Below are 22602 nucleotides of genomic sequence, written 5' to 3'. Positions count from 1 at the left end.
AAGAACGAAACGGCTCTAAGGCCAGCTTGTTAGGGAGAAATTCTTAACCTCCCACACGTGACCATCATTACAGTCAAACAACCCAGATGTCCTTCTATAAGGGAAAGTTACCAAAATTGTGATAATGGAATATTGTGCAGCTACTAACGCATAAAATTGATGTAGGAGCTGATATATTATGCCTTGGAAAAAGTGTGTGTGGTGTGATCCTTTGCCGTAAGTGGACGGCCCCTGTGTCTGCATTTGATGGGAGGGGGACGCTTTAATTTATACTGTATACATTTCTTTGAGATTTCTTATGAGCACGTATAACATTTGAAATATTTCAAATCAAGACAGAACAGGAAATTTTTTAAAATTGTGTTCATCAATCCAAGCCTGTCAGTTCTCACTTAATGTGGATTTGAGATTCCAGAATGTTGACCTATAATTCTTTCAAACCAGCAGTGTCCTAATCCCCTGGAGGGCTCATTAGTATGCAGAGTGCTGGACCCCATCCTCAGCGTCCCCGCTTCAGGAGGTCAGGGGTGGGGCCCAAGCCTCTGCGTCTCTAATGGGTGATGCTGATCTGCGGATCCGGGGACCCCACTTTGAGAACCACTCCTGTGAACCTGTTTGCAAGAGAGCATCCCTACGGCCTCTCCCCACTGTAGACATTTTACGGGACTTCTGCCCCTGCTCTTGACCTAAAGGGTTTACGTTATTTAATGGGGTTTTAGAGGTTGTACAACCACAGGTGGCTTTGCTGGGAGCGGTGGTCTCACACGATGGGACTGGGCTCCTTGGGCCACCCCGTGAGGCCTTAACTCTCACCTGTCTTGGTATTCCCTGGCTGAGCGCTCTCTTGCACTTGGCATTGAAGATTCTGTCCTTTTCTTTATCTCATGTTAAAAGGAGGCAGGAGGGGGCAGGGAGCAGCATGTATTAAGCACCTACTGTGTACGCCCGATGCTGCGTTGAGTGCTTTAGCGACCCTGAATGCTGCCCTTGCCCCTCCTTTTACACCCCCGCGTGGTTTGAGAGCATCCCTGGATCTGCCGGGTGGGATAAGGGGACCCGGGCCCCTCTACCTCTCTGTGAGCTGATTCCTCTCGCGGCCTTACGTCTCTCCCCGGCCTCCCTCCTGCTCATTCTTCCTGAAGGGATGTGGGGCGACCCACATGATCACTCTCAGAGGTTACCTTTCCCAGTTGGCACATACCGCTGAAAGAGGCCAGAGTGTCACCTGCTCCCACTCAGGCCTCCGGGCCCTAAAGCCTGGGCGTGGCCAGACTTTGTTCCAGGGACCCTGATGGAGGCCAGCGGCCGGTGGAGTGAGCGGGTAGGCGAGCATCCTGCGGGAGGCCAGGGCCTCCAGAGAGGACCCCTGTTTCCCTGTAGAGCCTTCTCCAGGTGCCCACCTCGGGGAAGGTGAGCCCCACTTTTCTCGGGACCGGAGTGAGCTCACTGGGGCCACCAGGCCACCTGGAGATTGTAGGCTTCTGCCACCAGCCAGGTGGGGTGAGGAAACACCTGCATCCCCAAGCCTTTCCCCGTGGGCACCCGTGGGCTTTCCCTCGGGTGTGGCTATGGCACTGTCCTCCGTGCTGCCTTCCTGCCCCCTCTCCACGGGGCCCCCCAGCTCCTGCGTGGACCAGGCAGGCCCAGTGTGATGGACCACACAGCCTGAGCAAGGTTGGGGGTCACCATCTAGACTCCGTTCCCACTGCCGCTCAAAGGCACCTCTGCCGCTGTCTCAGAACACTGTCAGGAAGGTCGCTGTGTGTCACTGTGTCACTCAGCTCCCTCCAGAGAGCAGAGCTGCTCGTCTGAACACAGCGGAGGCCGTTGCCGTTATAATCCTGACTCGGCTGCAGCCGTGACTTTTTTTTTTTAATTTTTAGTCTCTGAATGAATGTTGATGCTATTTCCCAGGGACAAGGCTCAACTGCTTCGAGCCCTTTCTTAAAGTGCCATGAGTAATCTGGGTCCTTCCGTAGGCGTTTACGGCAGGTGCATTTTTTGGTCTTCTCAAGTCAGAGGCTAGAGCTCCGGCCCGTGTGGGATTTTCTCTCCAGAATCACTCGTCAGAACTTTCCAGAAAGGTCCAATACTTCGGGTGGATTCTAGGGCCAGACACTGACTTTTACATCCCTGCTGGAGCAAGAAGACAGCTTTCCTGGGTCTTCCCGGGCATCCGGGAAGGGTGCAGCTGAGATGGGGTAGCGTTAGGGTTAGGGTAACCACACAGCTCTTGTCCTCTGGCTGGTGGCACCTTGGCCGGGGCTGCGTGGCCAGGCTGCACGGAGCACGCCCACCCTGGGCGCTCCCACCACCGAAATGTGTTCCGGAGCCCCGGCTGATGAAGCACAAAACCCTAATATGCAGGCTGCAGACGTTGCATCCTGATCTAATAACCGATCGCTCAGGCCTGCTTCTCTTGCGAAATCCTGGGCTGCAACCAGCGATGTGTGAGGTGGGGAGGCGGAGGGAGGGAGCTTATTTGATCTGCAGGTGAAAGGAGGCTTTATAAATAGGTCACCTTGTTCCACATCCTGAATTTTATTCTTTCCCCATCTTGGGTCGAAACAATGGTTTGACTGTTCTGGGGTCAGTCAGATGCACTGAGGGGGAACTGAGCTGAAAGGGGGTGAGTGTACGTCTGCCGCTCCTCAGTGGCTGCCTCTGTGTGTCCCCTGCCCCCCACCCCTGTTCCATCCATTTGTCACCGGTCACCCTGGCCGTGTTTCCAACAGAGGGTATTGCTCGTTCAACAAACTTTTTTTTTTTTTTTAAAACAAAACAAAAGGATAATTTTTAGTAGTTCCGGGGCCAATTGATCCGAACGTGCTTTTTTGGAAGGCGGAACTGCGGAGCTGTGGCTTTAACTGAAGGGACAGCGTCAAGTTACGGGCAGGTGCTGAGTGAGCTGTCCCAGCTGAGCCAAGGTTGGCATTCTTGCCCCCTCCAGCCTCTGCTCCCCCTGCCCCACCCCTGCCGAGGTCCTCCTTCCTCACCTCCCCACCTGGCCTTGGCAGGGCACAGAACCACATACAGCCGCCAGGGCTGGGTTTCCAGTCTGAGCACGGAGCAGTTCTTTTCTTGCTTGGGGCCCACGGAGACAGATAGCTACCCCATCTTTGCTGGGAAAATTAAAATTTGTTATGTGGAAACAGTATAATTGGAAGTCTTAGGAGAACTCATTATAGAAATACTGTCCCCTTTGGGGATGTCCCCAGAGCTGTAGCTGGGAATTCTTGTCCTTTTATTTTAAATGCCCTAGTGTCTCCATGTGTATCTTCCTGGGTAAATTAAACATTTATCCTGTGCTTGCTTTATAAGAAGTGACACACGTGGAGAGCCTGTAGGAACAATTGCTCTGGGGACAACTTGTGCTTGTGACTGTAGTGTGTTCAGTCAGTATTTTGCAGCCGTTTATTCTTTTTTCTTTGCTTAACCATTATTTTCATTGCAAAAGGGAATACATGCATTAAAAATTTTTTTTTCATTTCAAAAAGTCCTTAAAGTGAACGCATCTTTCCTCCCGCCGCCCCCCTCCAGGACTAACCGTTGGGGAAGGTTTGGTGTTTATCCTTCTAAACCTTTCTCTATGCCTACGGACAAACGCGCACAGATAGCATCTTTTAAAAACTCTGTTCTTACAGACATGGGATCATGCTCTGCATGGTGTTCTCCGATTTGCTTTTTAAAATCTAACAGCGTCATGTTACGTTTTGTGTTAAATCAGCACATCTGAGGGGCTACCTCCCTCTCTCCAAGGCTGCTGGAGTGCATGGTGAAGTGAGCATCTTTGCCCACATGTCCCTGGGCAGGGCTGTAAGGTTTTGTAGACCAGACCCCTGGAAAGCTGGTCAGTGGGTGATTGCGGCATATTTTACACCTGGATGGGGACTGCCACATGGCACCCGCACGCCGAGAAGCATGTCCCAGTTGGGATCTGTCTGGGATACACGCCCACACCTGTACACAAATGGCCTTTTCCCAACATCCTTTCCAGTTTCCCTTAACCTTTGTTAACCCTGTGCATCCCACAAGGCTTGCTGGTCCCCCATCACCCATAGAACTCTGCCAGCATCACTTTTCTCTGTGACTTGCATAGTGAAAGCCATGGGTGTATCCAACAGGCGTTCTCCACCACGTGTGCCCAGGAGACACGGATAGGAGCATGCCCTTCCCTCCCCCTTCAGAGAGAATCACTGCCTTATGTCATTAAAGGCTGGGTGCCCTTCACCCAGCCCACCGTTCAGACCCGCAAACAGTACGCTTTGGGGGTGTTTCTTAGTCGTCCCCACCCTCTGGGGACCACTATCCAGTCCTGGGCTTCCTTCCCTGCACGTCTGCTAATTCTGGATCTGGTTGTCCCTCCCTCCGAGGGCACAGAGAGGCCACCTGGAGGAGCCCAAGAAACTAGAGGGCAGGTGGTTTGTGAGGCTTTGGTCCTCCTTTCTGTGGAGAGCTGTGGTCCCCAGCAGACCCTCTCCGAAGCAGGGCTTTGGGGTAGGAGTACTGGTCCCCGGACCCTGAGCAGAGAGCACTTAACTGGCTGCCGGCAGCAGCAGCGGGAGGAGGTGCGTCCACTTAGAATTCCTCTGTGGACGGGTGGCTCTGGTGGATTCTTGGGAACACTGCATGGAAGGCTTCTGCCCGTTAGAGGGTCCAAGTGGCATCCTTTTTCACAGTGAGCCATGAACTGACCTTTGACCCAGTGAGGATGACGTGTGTGGCATTGGGGGAGAAGGGGGTTCTCAGTAGGTGGAAAGTGTCCAACCAAGTCAAGCCATAGGGCTTCGCAGACCTCCCTCCCCCTGTGTCCCAGAGCTTTTTTTTTTTTTTTTTTTTGCGGTACGCGGGCCTCTCCCGTTGTGGAGCACAGGCTCCGGACGCGCAGGCTCAGCGGCCATGGCTCACGGGCCCAGCCGCTCCGCGGCATGTGGGATTTTCCCGGACCGGGGCACGAACCCGTGTCCCCTGCATCGGCAGGCAGACTCTCAACGACTGCACCACCAGGGAAGCCCTACACACGTATTCTTAGTCCTGGTTGAGATACTCATCCTGCTGTATTTGACGAGGGTAATGACCCACCCACCAAGCACGAGAGTCCCCTGTCCCGCCGGAGCCCGGGGCATGCAGGTGTCTCTTCTCACCCCTTTCTGGCTACGTCATTGGTCTTTGGGAAGCACCAGGCGCTGGAACCTTGTTTGCAGCAACCTGTCCCTGCAGCCTCAGTGACTGAGGACGGTGAGAACAGTGTCTTATTGGGGCGATCAGAGGTTGGGGGGCAGGACTTTGTTGTCTGAGGGTTGGCTTGAGGCAGCTGTGAGGAGGAACAGGTGGATGTGATCTTAGGAACACGTAGCTAATGTGCAATGCTTTCTGGGAAAGAGCACTGCCGTCACGGCACTGAAAGGGAGTGGGGACCGCTGGCCACGGCACTGCCTGGACCTCCTCGCCTCCCTCCTGCTCTTTAGCCCTGATGCCACCTCAGCTGCTGGAGCTCTGAGTGTGCACACACGCGTGTGTGTATGTGTGTCTGCGTGTGACTGGTGGGGAGTGGCGGCAGCAACAAGGCCACCTCTGTCCCCCACTTCTCTCTTCCAGCCCCGCAGGGCAATACACGGCCACGCCCTCCGCCCCCTCTGTGGCTTTGCTTCTCCTGGGTGGGGATGAGGGCTGGGTCCTCCCACCTCCTGGGGACTCACCAAGGACCTGCTGAGCCAGCCCAGGCCCTGACACTCCTGTAGCAACTCTAGGCCCTGCAAAGCCTGGACATCCGCACTTGTGTCTCAGACGCAGGAAAGGGGGCTGGTCCCGGAGCCGGGGCCTGTACTGCTTCTCCCACTTCCTACCTGAAGTTTGGTGCCCACCGGGGACTCCCGCCTTGGCCCGGCATTAACAGGATCTGCATAGGCCAAAACAGCATCTCCATCACTCGGCACTTTTGGATGGTGTAACCCACTTCCACTTCCCCTCCCCCCTGCCCCCCCCCCCGCCCGACTTTCATGTCCAGGTATTTTAACGAGAGTGTCAGCAGTTTTGCTTGGGTTTAGAACACGGATCAGTAAGCTATGGCCCCCGGGCCAAATCCAGTCCCACTGTTTTTATAAATAAAGTTTTATTGGAACATAGCCATGCCCATTCACTTACATATTGTCTAGAAAGCCTAGAATATTTACCATCTGGCTCCTTATTTGCTGGCCCCGGCTTAGAAGGGACCTTAAACTTGATCTGCTCTAGCTCAGCATTCCAAGCGCTTGGGTCTGGCCCAAAGACAGCGTCCATCTGCAGGACCAGGTATGGTGACCAAGAAGATGGCTAACAGTGATCTTCATTCAGTGTACGGAGCACGGTCTAAAAATAAAAACAAAAAAGTGAAAATGCCAGTTTTCCAGGTGCTCTCTGGAACATCGTCTCAGCGGAGTCTTAGGTGAGCGTGGGACACCCATCTTACAGAGGAGCAAACTGAGGCTCAGAAAAGCTAAGGATGAATCCTAGGCAGAGAAGGCGGAGGATTGGAAGCTGGGAGAGCAGGGCTGTTGGAGGAATGATGCAGAGTCAGGTGGTGAGGTTGGGGCGGAGCCTGGAAGGGAACGCCCTGCCAGGCTACAGTCCCCAGAAAGAGGGCTAGTGGATCTCTGCGGCCACATTTGGAAGTAGACGGAAAGCGGAGGGCAGCTGGATGGCTTTAGTGGCCTTGCGTGGCAAGGAGGTGGCTGTGTGTGGACAGCAGGAGGTGTTGGCCTGGACACAGGGTGGGGTTGGGCAGGTGACAGGTGAGTCAAGAGTGGCCCTAGGGTTGCCACAGTGATTGACCACCTAGGAGGTGACTCAGATGGCAGGACAGCCCAGGAACAGCAGAAGGGGTGGCTCACGTCCCTGGCTAGGCCCCAGGGTGCCCTTGTGTGGGAGTGGTCCCGAGATGCTGCAGGCATCTTTGCCTGCCCTCTCTGCCCCCTCTCCCCAGCCTCTTCCTCCCAGGGACCCCCCCTGTGCTCAAGGTCACATGGTCCAGGGGCCAGAAGGGCTCCCCCGCTTGGATGGTTCCCAACATGGGGGGCCAGGAGGGTAGGAGCTTAACACAAGGGCCATGTAAGTAAACCTGCTTGGCAGCCGGGAGGTAGAATCTCAGGAAGGGAAGAGCTGGTGGAGCTGACCTGGACAGAGAGCCGACAAGTCACTGTGAGGTTGCGTTTTCTTTTCTGACCCCTCGTTCTGAGGCTGGACTGACCTTGCTGCCACGAGATTCCTTTTCGCCTTCGTCTTGTGCTTTCCTACTGCAGTGATCCCTGTGCAGGGCCCTTAGTCTGGCTCGGGGGTTGGCCGACTACCTGCTGGTCTGTTCTTGTAAATAAAGTTTTATTGGAACTCAGCCAGGCTCACTTACTTATGCATTGTCTGTGGCTGCTCTCCTGCTACAGGCAGAGTTGAGTAGTTGCACAGAGACTGTTGGGCCCACAAAGCCTAAAACATTTACTAGCTAGCCCTTGACAGAGAGAGTTTACTGGTCGTGGTCCAGCTGAAGTAGGAGTTATGTGTGTGCACAGACCCAGGTTTACTGGCCCATGAGCCCCTCTCTCGCTCTCTTCCCTTCTCGTCCCCCCCACCCCTTCAACCCTCCCCCCACAACCTCTGACTTGTCCCCAACCTACTTGTTGTGGTCCTTCTCTGTTCCCACCCATTTCTCTCCAAGTATTTTAAATTAATGTGTTAGCAGGACTTCTCCCCACCACCTTCCCTTCACACACAGCCCACCTGCCCCGGGTCTCCTCTCCCCCGACCCCCAGCCTCCCCATGACTCTTCCCACCTGTTCCCATGGGTCGTGGGTAGAGTGGGATCTTCAGTACCGTGAGATTCTGGGAGAGAGGTCCTTCCTGCTGTGAGGCCAGAGCCAGCCGACAGGACGGCGACAGACTGTTTCACTCCAGGAAGCGGTGAAATGAACTCTCTTCAGATATTAATCCCCTCCTTGTCCTCCGAGAGAGCTGAGCTGTGTCCCCACGGGGTCCTGCACAGAGAGGTTGCTGGGCACCAGCCAGAGCGGGTATCCAGACGGAGGTGGGTGTGGGTGCTTCTGGCTTTGAGATCTGCCTTGGACCAGCTGTACCCCGGCTCAGAAAGATGCTGTTGGGGAGGCGTGGAAGAGGGGGGTCAGGGAAGGCCAAGCAGCCAGTCTCCTCAGTTACCAGGACCGCGTTTCCACACCAAAACCCAGGCTCCCCGCATCCTGGTAATCAGGCCCCAGAGCCGTGGGTGCTCGCTCAGCAGGGCCCTGGGGGGAGTCCTGGAGGTTTCCATGGCTCTTGAGGGTTGATGGGACTGCAAGCTTGAAACTGGGATTGTCCTGGGAGTTCTAGATCGTGAGGTCACCGTATCCACAGAACTTTCCAGAACCAGGGTGGTCTCCCGGCCGCCGAGGGACCCCTCAACTCTGTACAGCTTTGCAAACATTTGACACGAGGGGTCCCAGCCCCTCTCTGAAGCAGTGCCCATGAGGGAGCCTCTTGTTCCACACCACAAAGGGGAGGGCGAGAAGGGGGACCTGCCCACGGAGGTAAGGAGGTCCGGGCCAAGGGCTCCCACTCCGGTGTCTGCCGAGAGCCAGTCTCCAGGGGCCCTGGCCACCCTGAGGACGGCGTCTCACGGGGTCTCTTCCCAGCTGAGAGGAAGGCGTCTCCAGGGCAGCCAGGGACCAGACCGGCATCCGGCCCCGCGCAGGTCCCGCCCCTCCTCCCGGCCCTGCTGGTGCCTGGGCGCCCGACAGGGAGGCCAGCGGTCCCAGGTTCCCAGATTTCCCGCAGCCGGTCCCTGCCCTCGCCCCCCAGCAGGCGCTCTGTCTTCTGCCACAGTGGGACAGCAACACGCCCGCTGCAGCCCCTACACTGGGCTCCTTTGTGTTCTCCTTGACCCAGGCACCATCGTGCTCCTCGGAACAAGTGGCCCTGGGTTGCTTCTCCAGCAGGCGCCGATGGCCTCTCGCCCAGCTCCTCTGTATCCTCGTTTGGTCGTGTTTATGTAGCTAGGAGCCTGCCTGCTCCCTTGTCTGGTCAGTCCTGGGAGCCCATCCCCCCCAAACCAGGCAGCCAAGAGCCCCTTCTGCGGGCCGGGGGCGGGGGTGGGGTTCTGATGGCAGGAACTACCTTCTTTCTTGAGTGAGTCTCGGGAAACCCAGGTAGCTCGCGATTGTCCCTTCTCCAAGGCGGACACCGGGGACAGGCGTGGCAGGGATGGCCGGAGTCCTGCCCATCGCATGTTTCAGCCCCTCCCCCTGGTGCTGCCGAGACAGAGGACGACTGACGGATGCACTGAGATCTCTCCTCCAGCCCAAGGCTCCGATTTCCCTTAAAGGAGCCAAGGGATGGTGGAGCCAGGGCGGGAGTGAGGCATCTTGGAGTCGGACTTCCTCCCCAGATGGGCTGTGGGGACCCGAGGAGAAGTTGAAGAGTGTGGGCGGGAAGGGGTGGCCGTCTTGGAGTTGGTCCAGAGCTACCGGGGCTGAGAGCCTTTGCGCCCACCCGACTCGGGGCCCGCTGGGGGGTTGCTGCGGCCTCAGGGACCGCCGACCAGGAGGTTTATGTGCACTGGGGTTCCCTTCCCTGGTGTGAACCGGCGGTACGTCTTCGGAGGCGGCTGTGCCGGAAGAGAGAGGAACCGGGAGGTGGCATCTCAAACAGCTTCTGCTGACACTCGGGGGTTCACCTTCCTTCCAAACAGCCGGCGCAGGGAGTAGGTGTCCCCTTGCTTCGACCAGGAGAGATGCCCACTGCACTGGGCTGATTTCGGCATCGGGCCACCTTGGCCTTCTGCCCTGAGAAACCGTGATGAGGTATTTGGTGAGCCTCGGGCTGGGCACCTGACACAGTTACAGGTGGTGCCCACCCGAAGTCCGCTTGTCCACGTAGACCGTCAGGTGGGCGGCCTCCCTCCTTTATGCCAACCTAGCTGCGGGGACAGAAGGGAATTTCACTGTGTGCCGAGGCTCTGGCCTGCCCGGAATCCGGTGTGATAGGAGCCCGCAAGGCAGACTGCTGGGACGTGCCGGCGTGACACGAACCGAGTTAGTTTCTCCCCTTCTCTCCGCATCTCCTGCTCACTTGGCCTCCTGTTTCTCCTTCCATCCACTAGGCAGTACCAGATGCTCCACACCGGGCAGAGGCCGCCTAGCAAACTCCCTTAGGAGTGCCGTCCAGGCCTGATTGGGAAACTGGAGAAGAGGCCCCGTGATTGATGAGTTTGCCTTGGGCGTTGGTGACCAGGTGAAACGGGAGGCCGACATGGGTCAGAAGGTCACTGGAGGTATCAAGACGGTGGACATGAGGGACCCCACGTACCGGCCCTTGAAGCAGGAGCTCCAGGGTCTGGACTACTGCAAGCCCACCCGCCTGGACCTGCTGCTGGACATGCCCCCCGTGTCCTACGACGTCCAGCTGCTCCACTCCTGGAACAACAATGACCGCTCGCTCAACGTCTTTGTGAAGGAGGACGACAAGCTGATCTTTCACCGGCATCCGGTGGCCCAGAGCACGGACGCCATCAGGGGCAAAGTCGGGTACACGCGTGGGCTGCACGTGTGGCAGATCACGTGGGCCATGAGGCAGCGTGGCACCCACGCCGTGGTGGGGGTGGCGACGGCAGACGCCCCCCTGCACTCCGTGGGGTACACGACACTCGTGGGGAATAACCACGAGTCCTGGGGCTGGGACTTGGGGCGCAACCGGCTCTACCATGACGGCAAAAACCAGCCGAGCAAAACGTACCCAGCCTTTCTGGAGCCGGACGAGACGTTCATTGTCCCTGACTCCTTCCTGGTGGCCCTGGATATGGACGACGGGACCCTGAGCTTCATTGTGGATGGACAGTACATGGGAGTAGCTTTTCGGGGACTCAAGGGCAAAAAACTTTATCCCGTAGTGAGTGCCGTCTGGGGCCACTGTGAGATCCGCATGCGCTACTTGAATGGACTTGACCGTAAGTGTCCTCTGCTCTGTCTGAGGTGGCAGTGTCCCTGGACTCCCTGTGTCCCCTTTGGTCCTCGCTGGGCCCAGCTAGAAGTTTACAGTTGTTGAAATTTAAATGTCTTTAAGTAGACATCCCAGCATTCAGATCCTCAGAGGCGACTCTTGCCTACCTCTGGTTAAGTGAGGATTTCTAGCCAGAGTCTGCAGATTACATGGCAGCACCTTGTGGATGGATGGATGGATGGGTGGATATGTGGGTGGGTGGGTGGATGGATGGATGGATGGATGGATGGGTGGATATGTGGGTGGGTGGGTGGATGGATGGATGGATGGATGGATGGGTGGATGGGTGGTTGGGTGGATGGATGAATGGATGAGTGATTAAAGGAGTGAATGGATGGGTGGGTGGATGGATAGAAGGATGGATGGATGGATGGATGGATGGATGGATGGGTGGGTGGGTGGATGGATGGGTGGATGGATAGCTGGGTGGATGGGTGGATAGATGGATGGATGAGTGGATGGATGACTAAAGGAGTGAATGGATGGGTAGGTGGATGGATAGAAGGATGGATGGATGGATGGATGGATGGATGGATGGATGGATGGGTGGGTGGATGGATGACTAAAGGAGTGAATGGATGGGTGGGTGGATGGATAGAGAGGTGGATGGATGTATGGATGGGTGGATGGGTGGATGGATGGATGGATGGATGGATGGGTGGATGGGTGGGTGGGTGGATGGGTGGATACGTGGGTGGGTGGATGGATGGATGGATGGATGGATGAGTGGATGGATGAGTGGATGAGTGATTAAAGGAGTGAATGGATGGGTGGGTGGATGGATAGAAGGATGGATGGGTGGATGGATAGCTGGGTGGATGGGTGGATAGATGGATGGATGAGTGGATGGATGACTAAAGGAGTGAATGGGTGGGTAGGTGGATGGATAGAGAGGTGGATGGATGTATGGATGGGTAGATGGGCGGATGGATGGATGGATGGGTGGATGGATGGGTGGATGGATGGATGGATGGGTGGATGGATGGGTGGATGGATGGGTGGATGGGTGGATGGATGGGTGGATGGATGGGTGGATGGGTGGATGGGTGGATGGGTGGGTGGATGGATGGGTGGATGGATGACTAAAGGAGTGAATGGATGGGTAGGTGGCTGGATAGAAGGGTGGATGGATGGATGGATGGATGGGTGGGTAGATGGATGGGTGGATGGATGGGTGGATGGATGGATGGATGGATGGATGGATGGATGGTTGGATGGATGGATGGATGGATGGATGGGTGGGTGGGTGGATGGATGGGTGGATGGATGACTAAAGGAGTGAATGGATGGGTGGGTGGATGGATAGAAGGGTGGATGGATGGATGGATGGGTGGATGGGTGGATGGATGGTCTTTGATAAACATGGTTTGTTTCTGGTTGACCTGCCTCCAGGTTTGATCTGCAGCTGACCACATTCTAGCACAGTAACCAGCATATTATTGAGCTGGGTTTTGCAGCTTTGGGGCTACTAGGGCCTCTCACATAAATGAAAGCCAGTGGCCTCTCATTCATTACACAGGTTTAGGGTCTTTCCTGGTGCTGGAGCCTTCTGAGTGGGCTTCTTTGGGACACAGTCCCCCGCAGGGGGTTTGTTCAGTTATGATGTCAGGAGGCCTTTGGAGAGGAGAACATGGATTAGAAACAGGCTGAATCAGTGGCAATTTCCACCTGTCCCTTTGGAAAAGGGAGTGGCCTTTCTCAGACCACGTGTGAAAATAGCCTACCTGTGGCAGCACTGCCCTGGTTTGGGAAGCGGAGGGCTCTGTGGCTTTGTGGCTGGGAGCCCATGGTGGCAGGAGGCCCCAGTGTTCCAGAACTGTCCATACCCATGCTCAACCCTCACTCCTTCATGAGTCCCTTCTACCGTCTGCAGATCTCACCTCGGAAAGGGGGTGGGCTGGAAAGCTTCGTCCATCCATGCACTGACCTCTTTAAGGGGCGGATATGGCCTGGCACCTGAGATCTAACCCCACCTGCAGGCCAGGTGAGCCATGGGGGAGGCCGAGGGTCAGGAGCACAGATGCTTCCTCTGGTCTTGCAGCCTCCAAACCTTCAGGTTCCTCCACTCTTCCTCTTCCCCACTTTAGTCTTTGGAAGATACCAGAAAACATCCAGGGCCATCAGCCAGAGCGAACTCTTAAATGTTTCTCTTTGGAGGCCTCTGCCGTCCCTCTTTCCCTCGCTGCCACTCTCAGGCTTTGGCTGGGCGGTGACAGTGAGCCCACAGCCAGACGGGGCATCGCCTCACCTGTGCAGCCTGCACCCTAGGTCCTGGGGCTCCTGGCAGGGGTGGCTAGGTGGGCATCCAGCAGGTAACCTCTCTGAGGAAGTAACCTCAGACCTGGTCTAGGGAACCAGCAGGGCGAGTGCTGTGAGTCTTGTCTCTCCAGGTAACAGGGTAGAAGGTCCACAGCCACATCTGCCCCGTGTGGGGGTGGGCAGGGATTGGAAGCCCCAGGACCTAGGGTCTCAGAGGACCCTGCCTGCAGCTCTGTCTGCCTTTTCCCAACAGAGAGTGACTGCGGCCCCAGGGAGTTTAATGCCCACTGTGTGCCGACAGATGGGTGCATTGTTGGGTCCGCTGCCTTGTCGCCAGGCCTCTGAGACTGTTGGCCTCTACAAGAACAGGGCAACCCTGTCCCCTCTGGAAACAAGTCCATCAGTGCTGGGGGTTCACACGGCTTCTCTGTTTACATGCCCAGCTCCAAGGCAGAACACAGAGCCCGGAGCGGCTGGGAGGGGGCTGGGGCCTGTTCCCCCCGTGGCAAGTCAGGGCACGAGCAAGCAGAACTGCTCCCCTGCGGAGCCAGGGCGAGGCTCTGGAGGCCCAGTCCTGGAGGGCCAGACGGGCGTCATCAGTAGATGCCCCGTCAGCTCTGCATAAGATGGGAGGTCAGATGCTTTCGCAATTTTTCTTGTTTGGGAAACTTAAAAGGGGGTTGAGGGGGAGAGGAGTAGCATGGGCATGCACTACGAGAGGCTACCCCTGCACTGGACCCGGGGGCAGGGGGGACCGGAAGTGCCCAGAGGCTTGGGCCCCCTCGACAGTCTTGGTTACGGATGAGGACGCCCCTCTCTCCCCACCATAATGCCAGGCAGTGCCGGGGCCCCCTTGGCTTCTCGCCTCCCCGCTCCTGGTCAGACATGAAAGAGCCCCAGTCTGCACTGCTGGCTGACTTTGGAGGATCCGGATGGGAAACCCCGTGAGGGTGGGGCCACTCAGGATGTTAGATCTCATGTCTTAGAAGGGTCACTCTGGCTCCTGTGTAGAAATGGACAGTAGGGGTAAGAGTGGCCGCCGGGAGGTCAGGGAGGAGCCGTGACGGTTGTGCAGGGGAGAGGTGTTGGGGGTGAGGGCCAGGGTGGGTGCCATGGATGTGAGGAAGTGACACATCCTGGTGGCTCTGCGGGTCTGGAGACAGGGTCCATTGGTCAGTGGGGATGGAGCTGAAACCTGCAACCCCTGGATGAGGTCACCAAGGAGAGGAAGGAGGAGAGGGCCGTGGCCGAGCCCTGGGGCGCGTCACCGGGTGGACGATGGGGAAGGGGAGGTGGAATAGCCGTGGGGCTGGAAGGGAGAGTAGTGTCCTGAGTACCCAGTGAGGAAAGGATACTTCAAGAAGGCCACAGTGATGCCAGATCAAGTACACTCACGGCCAAGACTTGTCCATCAGCTTTGGCAATGAGGTCATCACTGGTGACCTTGACGAGGGTCGTCAGGATGGGGTGGGTCCAAAAGCCTGAGGGAGGGGCTGGTGTAGAGAGGAGAGGAGGGTGGTGTGGTCATTTCCTGGGGCCCCAGGAACAGATGGCCGCCAGCTGGGGAGCTTAAAGCAACAGAAATGTGTTCTGTGCCGGTTCAGGTGTCCGAAACCAAGGCGTGGGCAGGGTCGGTTCCTTCTGAGGGCTCGGAGGGGAGTCCGTCCCACGCCAGCACGCCTCGGCTTGTGGACGCATCGCTCAGTCTCTGCCTCTGTCATCCCGTGACCTCCTCTGTATCTGTCCTCTTCTTATAAGGACAGGGCCCGTCCTGCTCCAGTATTACCTCTGCTTAACCAATTACATCTGCAAGGACCCTGTTTCAAATAAGATCACATTCTGAGGTTCCAGATGGTCCTGAATTGGGGGGGAGGGGCAGTGCTACTTCACCCACAGCACGTCCCCCTCCCTGTGCTACCACCTGCAGGGGAGACAAGACAGTGACAGACAGAGCCCAGCGCTCAGATGGTGGAGTGTCTGTGAAGTCAGGGACACCCAAGTCCTCTGCCCAGGAGGGTTTGCTTGGCTTTCCACTGCAGCTGAGGAAGGAGGAATGTCAGGGTCCACCCAGGGGGAGCAGGCAGTGACAGACAGAAGGTCTGGCCAGATACATCTTCTTGGTGTCAGGCCTGGGCCGGGCTCTGCTCTCACAGTCTTGGGGGTGATTCTGACCTGTTAGTGCTCCCTGGGTTGTCTGGAAAGTCTGCTCTCTCCTTCCCCGCCCAGCCCCACCCCACCCCGGCCGCCAGGTCCTGACCTCAGCAGGGAGCAGCTGTTTGCAGAGCGGGTCAGCCGGAGTCACCAGAGGCCTGTGCCCGGCCCCCTCCCCTCCACCCCGGCTGCTGCGCTGGGCACTTTGTCCTCCCAGCCCGCCTTCCCCGGGACGCCAGGTGTACCCTCCCCCGCAGAGTCTCTGCCCCAGTGCTGGGGCCATGGGCTGAGCTGGCCGAGGCCAGAGCAAAGGCAGCGTGTCCCTATGTGACCTCCACCACTGTCCAACCGCCTCTGATCACAGGGTACTGGTTCTGACTCTTTCTAGGGGCTCAAGGCTTCCAGGGCTAAGGCTGCAACCAGAGGGGCTGCTGTGTCACCTTGCTCTTTTCTGGGGTGAAGGGGCAGTGATGGTCATTGTAGGCGGGGGGACAGGGCCCAGCTTGGCCCCTAGGTCTGCCCACCACGCTCCCTGGAGATGCAAGAGGGAAAAGGCCTATTGCAAGCAACAGACTGGCCGTCACACAAGGGAGAGTCCCTGCCCCGTGGGTCCTCCCTCCTGCTGTTAATGGTGCCTCCCACTAAGGAAGCATTGCCCTGCAGTTCAGCATTTTCAAATTCTCCCTTTCTTTGGCTCCCAGATACGTTTGGTGTGGTTTGTCATGATTGTGGGTTCAGGGAAGGCCCACCTCTGTTCCTGCTTTTTGCCTTGGTGACCTCCTCCTGTGGCCTCCCAGCCTCCTGGGATGCCCACACCTGACGCTGGCTCCTTCCTTCCCCCATTCCAGCTGGACTCTGGGCGAGCTCCTCATCGGGGGTACTGATCGCCCTGCCCTGCAGGGGCTTCCTTCTGGGGTGGGGGGAGGGCACATGAGGACAGCATGTTCTCAGAACTGGGCGGCAGAGAACCAAGTGTGCCCACGTTACCTGACCGGGTGTCAGGCATCCTTCCCCAGTTGGCAAAGACAAGGGGTTGGTGTTTTCTTTTGCTTCCTTTTTGTAAAAACGCCTTGAGGTAAAGGGAAAATACACACAGGTCCCGGGATGGTCATCCTCCACCCACGACTTTCTAGAACACATTTCTGGAGCGTTTTCACGGCAAGCTGCTTGCAGGAGGGAGCATAGGGCCAGTCCCGGCAGCTGTGAAGGCGGCGGGCGGGAACGTTGCTGAACCGGGCACTTCCTGACTTGAGATGTTCATCCTTGACCTCACAGACCCGAAGTTCATTCACAGCCTCTGAACTGGACCCGGCGCCGGGCTCTGGGGCTCCGGCTGGGTTGCAGTCTCTCGGAGAACCGAGAGGTGGCCCCGGCCGTGTGTGTTCAAACAGGCCACCAGGTGGCCGCTTCTCCTGGAGATATAGACGTGGGCGCGTGGCCTCATGCAGTTGCTCAACCTTCTGCTCCCAGGAATAGCGCCGGCCTCGCTTCCTGGTCCCTGAGCACCACCCCTTCTCATTCATATAAACCATGCACAGGAGCGGGCACCTGGGCTTCCCAGAGGTGGGCGTGGCGGCCAGAGACCCCTCGCGCCTCCGCGGAAGAGCGGTGGGCACCGACCACGCGGATGGAGCCGGATGCAGAACCTGCAGCCCCCCAGGCGAAAGGACTGAGGTCGTCGGGGAGGCCTTCTGGGTCCTGTGAGCGACCAACCAAAATCTGTGGGACAGACGTTTTCCCTGGCACAGTGCCCATGTCCGTTTCTGTAGCCTCACGCACGGTCTCTGCAATCAGACCATGACCCTGGCCATCGCTGTTTTGCCCTCCCGCAGGATCAGTGGCGGTGGGGTGGGAATGACCTGCTGTTTAGAAACGTTTCTTCCTGAGGGTGTTGGTAAGTTGACCCGAAACCCATTTAGCCAAGAGGTGGTGATGGGACCTCCCTCTCGGCCCTCCCTCCCCCAGCCCGGCCCCTCTGCCTCCCAGTGGGAGCTAAGCCACATCCTTGTGGGAGGGGGTGCCGGAGGAGGATGGAGGAGAGGAGCTGAACTTCCCCCCTCGATTGCTCAGAGGACCACTCACTCCTCAACCGCAGGTCCGGCCGAGAGCTGCTGTGAGGCGTCGCTGGCCTTCAGGAGCTCAGCCCGTAGGACTCCGGGGAGGCTTTGGTCCACATCCTTCATCTCCAGCTGGGGAAACTGAGGCCTGGGTGGAGGGAGCCATCTGCTCGAGGTCAGGCTGCTGTGCAGGGTGAAAGTGAGGGGCCAGATCTGGGGCCACCGAGGCAGGTCAGGTCCAGTGAAGGAGACCCAAGTCTCTGCGGGCTGGCAGGTGGAAGGATCCCAGCCCAAGCCACCAGGTCTGTGGAATCCTTGACCCACAAAGATGGAAGGTCATTTAGTTCATCCTCCTGCCTCCAGGGAAGGCCCCGTTTCAAAGCTTTCCATGAAAAACATTTACTACTTCCATCCCGTCTCCTGTGACTGCCCATGGGAGATGAAGAGCCATCGTTTGTCTTCTTTTAAAGCCTGGAATTTAGTAAATGCACTATCAGGCCTAAGATGTATTCTTTTTTTTTTCTTTTTTTTTGCGGTACGCGGACCTCTCACTGTTGTGGCCTCTCCCATTGCGGAGCACAGGCTCCGGACGCGCAGGCTCAGCGGCCATGGCTCACAGGCCCAGCCGCTCCGCGGCATGTGGGATCCTCCTGGACCGGGGCACGAACCCGCGTCCCCTGCATCGGCAGGCGGACTCTCAACCACTGCGCCACCAGGGAAGCACTTTTTGTTTTTTTTAATGGCAGCTTTATTGCGATAGAATTCACGTGCCATACATTTCACCCATTAAGGCGCATGATGCAGTGGTCCACTGCATGCTCACGACTGCAGCCATTGCTGCAGGCCATCTTAGAATGCTTTCATCACCCCAAACGGAGCCCCTACTCAGTTGCTCCCCGTTTCCCCCAACGCCCCCAGCCTTAGGATTTGGCCGTCAATCACCGAATTTTAATTATTTAATTTAATTTAATTTAATTTATTTATTTATGGCTGAGCCATGTGGCTTGCGGGATCTTAGTTCCCCGACCAGGGGTTGAACCCAAGCCCTCGGCGGTGAAAGCACCACGTCCTAACCACTGGACCGCCAGGGAACTCCCAGTAACTGAATTTTTAAATGTTATTTTTAATATTCTGAGACACACTGGTGAACATTACAGAACTTGCGTCCACTTTTTATTGGTGGAATGGGATCTCAAGGGAAATGGTGGGGGGTTTCTCAGTTTTTCGGTCTGACCTTTATTTTGTTCACAAAGGAGTTGGGGGAGACCGTGGATGAGGCCACATATGCCCTCATTTCACCTCTTTGCCTGTCCAGGACACCGTGGGGGGACCCCAGGCTGTTGCGGTGTGCTCACCTGTACGAGAGCTAGGAGGAGTCAGCTCCAAGGGGTCCAGGGTGAGCAGGGCCCACCGTGCTCCCAGCAGCCTCCAGGGCGTTGGAGGCCATGACGTTCCGGTTCCTTCTGGAGCTGAGAATTTACCTGAGATGCGGGCTGCACGGAGCCTCTCTTGCAGGAGGCTAGGCCCCAGGCCCTCCGGGACGCAAGGCCAGAGGTGCCCTTGCAGGCTGCAGCTAGAAGCCCTTCTCGAATCCAGATTCCTGAGGCAGCTCTGCCGTGCGCTGGGCCCAGACTGCTGGGATTTGGATCCCAGCCTGTAGCCCTGGCAATTCGGTCTCCTCTGTGCCGGAGCGCCCTCAGCTGTAAGAGGGACTGGAGAACAGTCCCCGTGAGCAGTTGGGTTAACACGACATGATTCCCCTCCTAAAGGTCCGCGTGGGGTCTGGTGCTGGGGGTACGTGCAGGGGAGAGTCCATCCTGTGTGTCCCGGATGGACGTGCACTGAGGGGGCCTCTAGTTTGATGGGTTAGAGCAGGGACGGCCTGGCTTGGAATGCTTGTTCCGTGTCCTACCAGCGGTGTGGCCCTGGGCAAGTTATTTGGATTCTGTCCCTCAGTTTCCTCATTGGCAAAATGGGGATGATGGTCATGGTATAACTCCCTGGGATTATCAAATCATTCATAATAAACCACTGTGAGGATTAAATGAGGGCTTACAAAGGGGCCTGGTCCAGTGAGTTCTCCGTGCTAGCAACTAATAATTCACTTAAAGTGTAAAATGAGTTAATCTGGAGTCATCTCATCTGGGCGTTAAAACTAGTATTAACGATGCTATTGCTGTTGTCAGTGTTGTTTGTTCTAGAACCACCTAGAGCTGTGCTAACCCAGCGTCCTCTGTCTCTCCTCGGTCTCCGCAGCGGAGCCCCTGCCTCTCATGGATCTGTGCCGCCGCTCGGTGCGCCTGGCCCTGGGGAAGGAGCGCCTGGGTGAGATCCACGCGCTGCCACTGCCCGCCTCCCTCAAGGCCTACCTCCACTACCAGTGATGCCCCACCCGGGACCGCCAGCACGGCTGCCCCCGGCCACCCCGGTGCCAACTCACTGAGCCACCGCCGTGCCCGCACCCTGGACCGTTGTCTGCGGCATGGAAGTCCTGCCCTTCCTCTGCAGCCTCCCCGGCTGCCCCGCCGGACACGGACTGCTCTGGACACGGGCCCCTCTGTCTCCCTTCCGGACACTGGCAGAAGTTCCCCGCATGCCGCCTCACAGCCCCTCCTGGGAAGAGGACACAGAGGATAAACTACACTGAGCTCCGATCTGCTCTCGGGGTGGCCTGGGTGCCCCGGCACCTGCCGGGTCCCATGGCGCCGAGAGCAGATCCCGGGGGTGCTAAGAGGTGCTTAGATGAGGGCCGGTGCCCGCCCAGCGGGGCAGCCGCGCCGGACGAAGCTCAGGACGTCAGGAGCTCACCGTGGCCACCGAGGCAGAAACCAAACCGGGACCTTCCCCAGGCACGTGAGCACCCAGCATTAGTCCTGGCTGTCGGTGCCCCCGTACCCTGTATTTATTCTTTTAACAATAACAAAAGCCATTTATTTATTCCACTTAGAAAGGACACCTTGTTCGGGTCACCTCTCTCTGGAGTGTTCTGTTGCTTTTCTTCCACCTGCCCCTTCCTGGGATGTGTGTGCCTCACCTGGCCTTTTCTCTGGGTCGTGTCTGTCGTGTGTCCCCACGTGGGCACAGGGGTGTCTTTGTCTGGGTCCCTTGACCTACAGTTTCCAGGGGGCTCTGCTCCGAGTGCCCGAGTGGGCCCCTGAGGGGGCATCAGCCTCACGTGCAATATGAGTGCCTTGGGGGACCCGTCCGCACGGGCAGTGGCAGCTCCCCGTATCTCTCCAGGCAGCCACCCATCGCTAGGGCTCATCCGTCTTTGCGCGTGGTTTCATTTCTTTAGTCTTCTGTGGGGTTTTTCGGTGTGGGTTGGGTTTTGTTTTTGCTTTCCTACCTGAGATTTGCCACGTGCATCCTCGGAAGCTCTAGCTTCCCTGAGGACCACCCGAACCGAGATGGGAGGATGAGTGACTCTCCATCCCCTGAGAGGCCGGGGGCAGGGCGGGGTGGGGGAGACCAGAGCGGAGTTGCGTGTCCTAGAAGCCAGTGCAGGTCTCCGCTTGGTGCCCCTGTCCGGGTTCATCATGGTGCCCCAGAGCCGTGAGGTGGGGCAGGGGTCGGGGCGGACAGCCAGCAGGAGAGGGACGCACCCTCCCATGCACAACTCCCCCATGTAGCAGACCCCAGCACCTGCCGGCACAGTCACCGTTTCTTATGTCTTGAAGTCGACTCTCTTAGAATCTGCCTTCTCATTTCTGTACAGGTACAGTAGATGACTTTATTTGTTTAAAATGTTTAATATATATGCATATATATTTGTCTGTAAGAATTGTGTTTTAAACAGCTGCTGTAGGGTACCTTTTAAAAAAAAAAGAAAAAAACGTCTTCCAGTGGAGTATATTTTTTAAAGCACAAAATTGGCGCCAAGACTGGGTGAGGAATGTAAATTACCCCCTTATTATTTGGAGGTTTTATGTCCCCCAGCGGGTGGGGGGAACCTAACCTGTTAGACTTTGAAAGATTTTCCTCACTCCCGTTTCGGGGTGGGTCATGTTCTGATGAATGTTACACACGAGAGGGTCTCACTTATACAGATCCCAGCCTTATCGCCTTGACCCAGCCGTCTCCCACGGACGCTGGGCAAATCACCGGGGTCCTTGCCATCTCTCTGCACCTCCGCCCCCACAGCTCCCTGAACCTCGACCCCACCTTTCTTTCCTCTCAGCCCGGAGCCTTGTGGCCTGTACAGTTTTGAAACTCCCGTTCTATTTTATGATGGTTGATAATAGTCACCTAATAAAGGAAAGTTTATTAAAATACACAAACACTTCGGAATCCCTCTTTGTGCTTTGGGGGAAGGGAAAAGGGCGGGTCCATGGTTTTCGACAGATGATTGGGTGGTTGCCCCCGCCCGACCCCTTAGCAGAGGGTGGGGTACCAGCTGGAGCCCCAGATGGAGGAGAACGAGAATCCCAGAGGGGGGATCCTAGACCATCCCCATCCTTCTTCAGAAGTTTCTGAGCCTGCAGCTCAGAGTAAGGGAACTGCTGACCTAGTAGAAAGGATTCTGCACATGAGCGAGCGCCTCTGGCTTGCCGTTGAGTTGACTGGGCTTTTTGGAGCCCAGATGTGGGCTCGGAGCCCAAGCGCTGGGCACTCAGTGGGAGGAGCTGGTCCTTCATTCGTCTTTGTGTCCCCAGAGCCAAGTGCACAGGGATGCTGAGTGAACCCGTTCTGCCAGCTGCTGTGGGCAGAGTCCCCCCACTCCACACCCCAGCAGAGAAGACAGGAAATTCCGGCTTAGAGGATTGGCGAGTGATAAGTGAAGAGTCAAGAGGTTTACTAGATATGATCCATGACTGGTTTCCAGAGAATTAACGAGCACATTCAGCTCCCTGTGGGCACTTTAAATTCTAAAGGCATGTCAGGATCTGGTGGTGCTGGGAAAAGTACCCTGGTCTGAGGGCCCAAGACCCCTGGCACCAAGGTCCCGTGTCCCTTTCTCTGAGAGCCTCCTGGCCAGCTTTCCTCAGGCCACCTGCGTCAGCCCCAGCTGGGAGGTGTTTTTTAAGATGCTCGTCTCAGTGCCCTGCCTGAGATGGACTGAATCAACATTTCTAGGGCCAGGCCCAGGAATGTGCAGTTTTCTCCAACTCCCCAAGTGACC

General features: G+C 57.0%; 1 protein-coding gene across 1 annotated transcript in view; it reads left to right on the top strand.

The window, feature by feature from the left end:
• The window catches only part of SPSB1 (splA/ryanodine receptor domain and SOCS box containing 1), a 69993-nt gene extending 48233 nt beyond the window's left edge, over positions 1-21760 (top strand). The window contains exons 2-3 of the mRNA XM_060141524.1: positions 10121-10963; positions 19740-21760. Coding sequence (XP_059997507.1) covers positions 10270-10963; positions 19740-19867 — 822 coding nt within the window. The 5' untranslated portion in view covers positions 10121-10269 and the 3' untranslated portion in view covers positions 19868-21760. The remainder of the gene's footprint in view (positions 1-10120; positions 10964-19739) is intronic.
• The last annotated feature ends 842 nt before the right edge of the window (positions 21761-22602 follow it).

Source organism: Lagenorhynchus albirostris, chromosome 2 (genome assembly GCF_949774975.1).
Source record: "Lagenorhynchus albirostris chromosome 2, mLagAlb1.1, whole genome shotgun sequence".
In the NCBI taxonomy this organism is placed as follows: Eukaryota; Metazoa; Chordata; class Mammalia; order Artiodactyla; family Delphinidae; genus Lagenorhynchus; species Lagenorhynchus albirostris.
The sequence above is the reverse complement of the archived record's forward strand: the minus strand, read 5'-3'. Positions and strand labels throughout refer to the sequence as shown.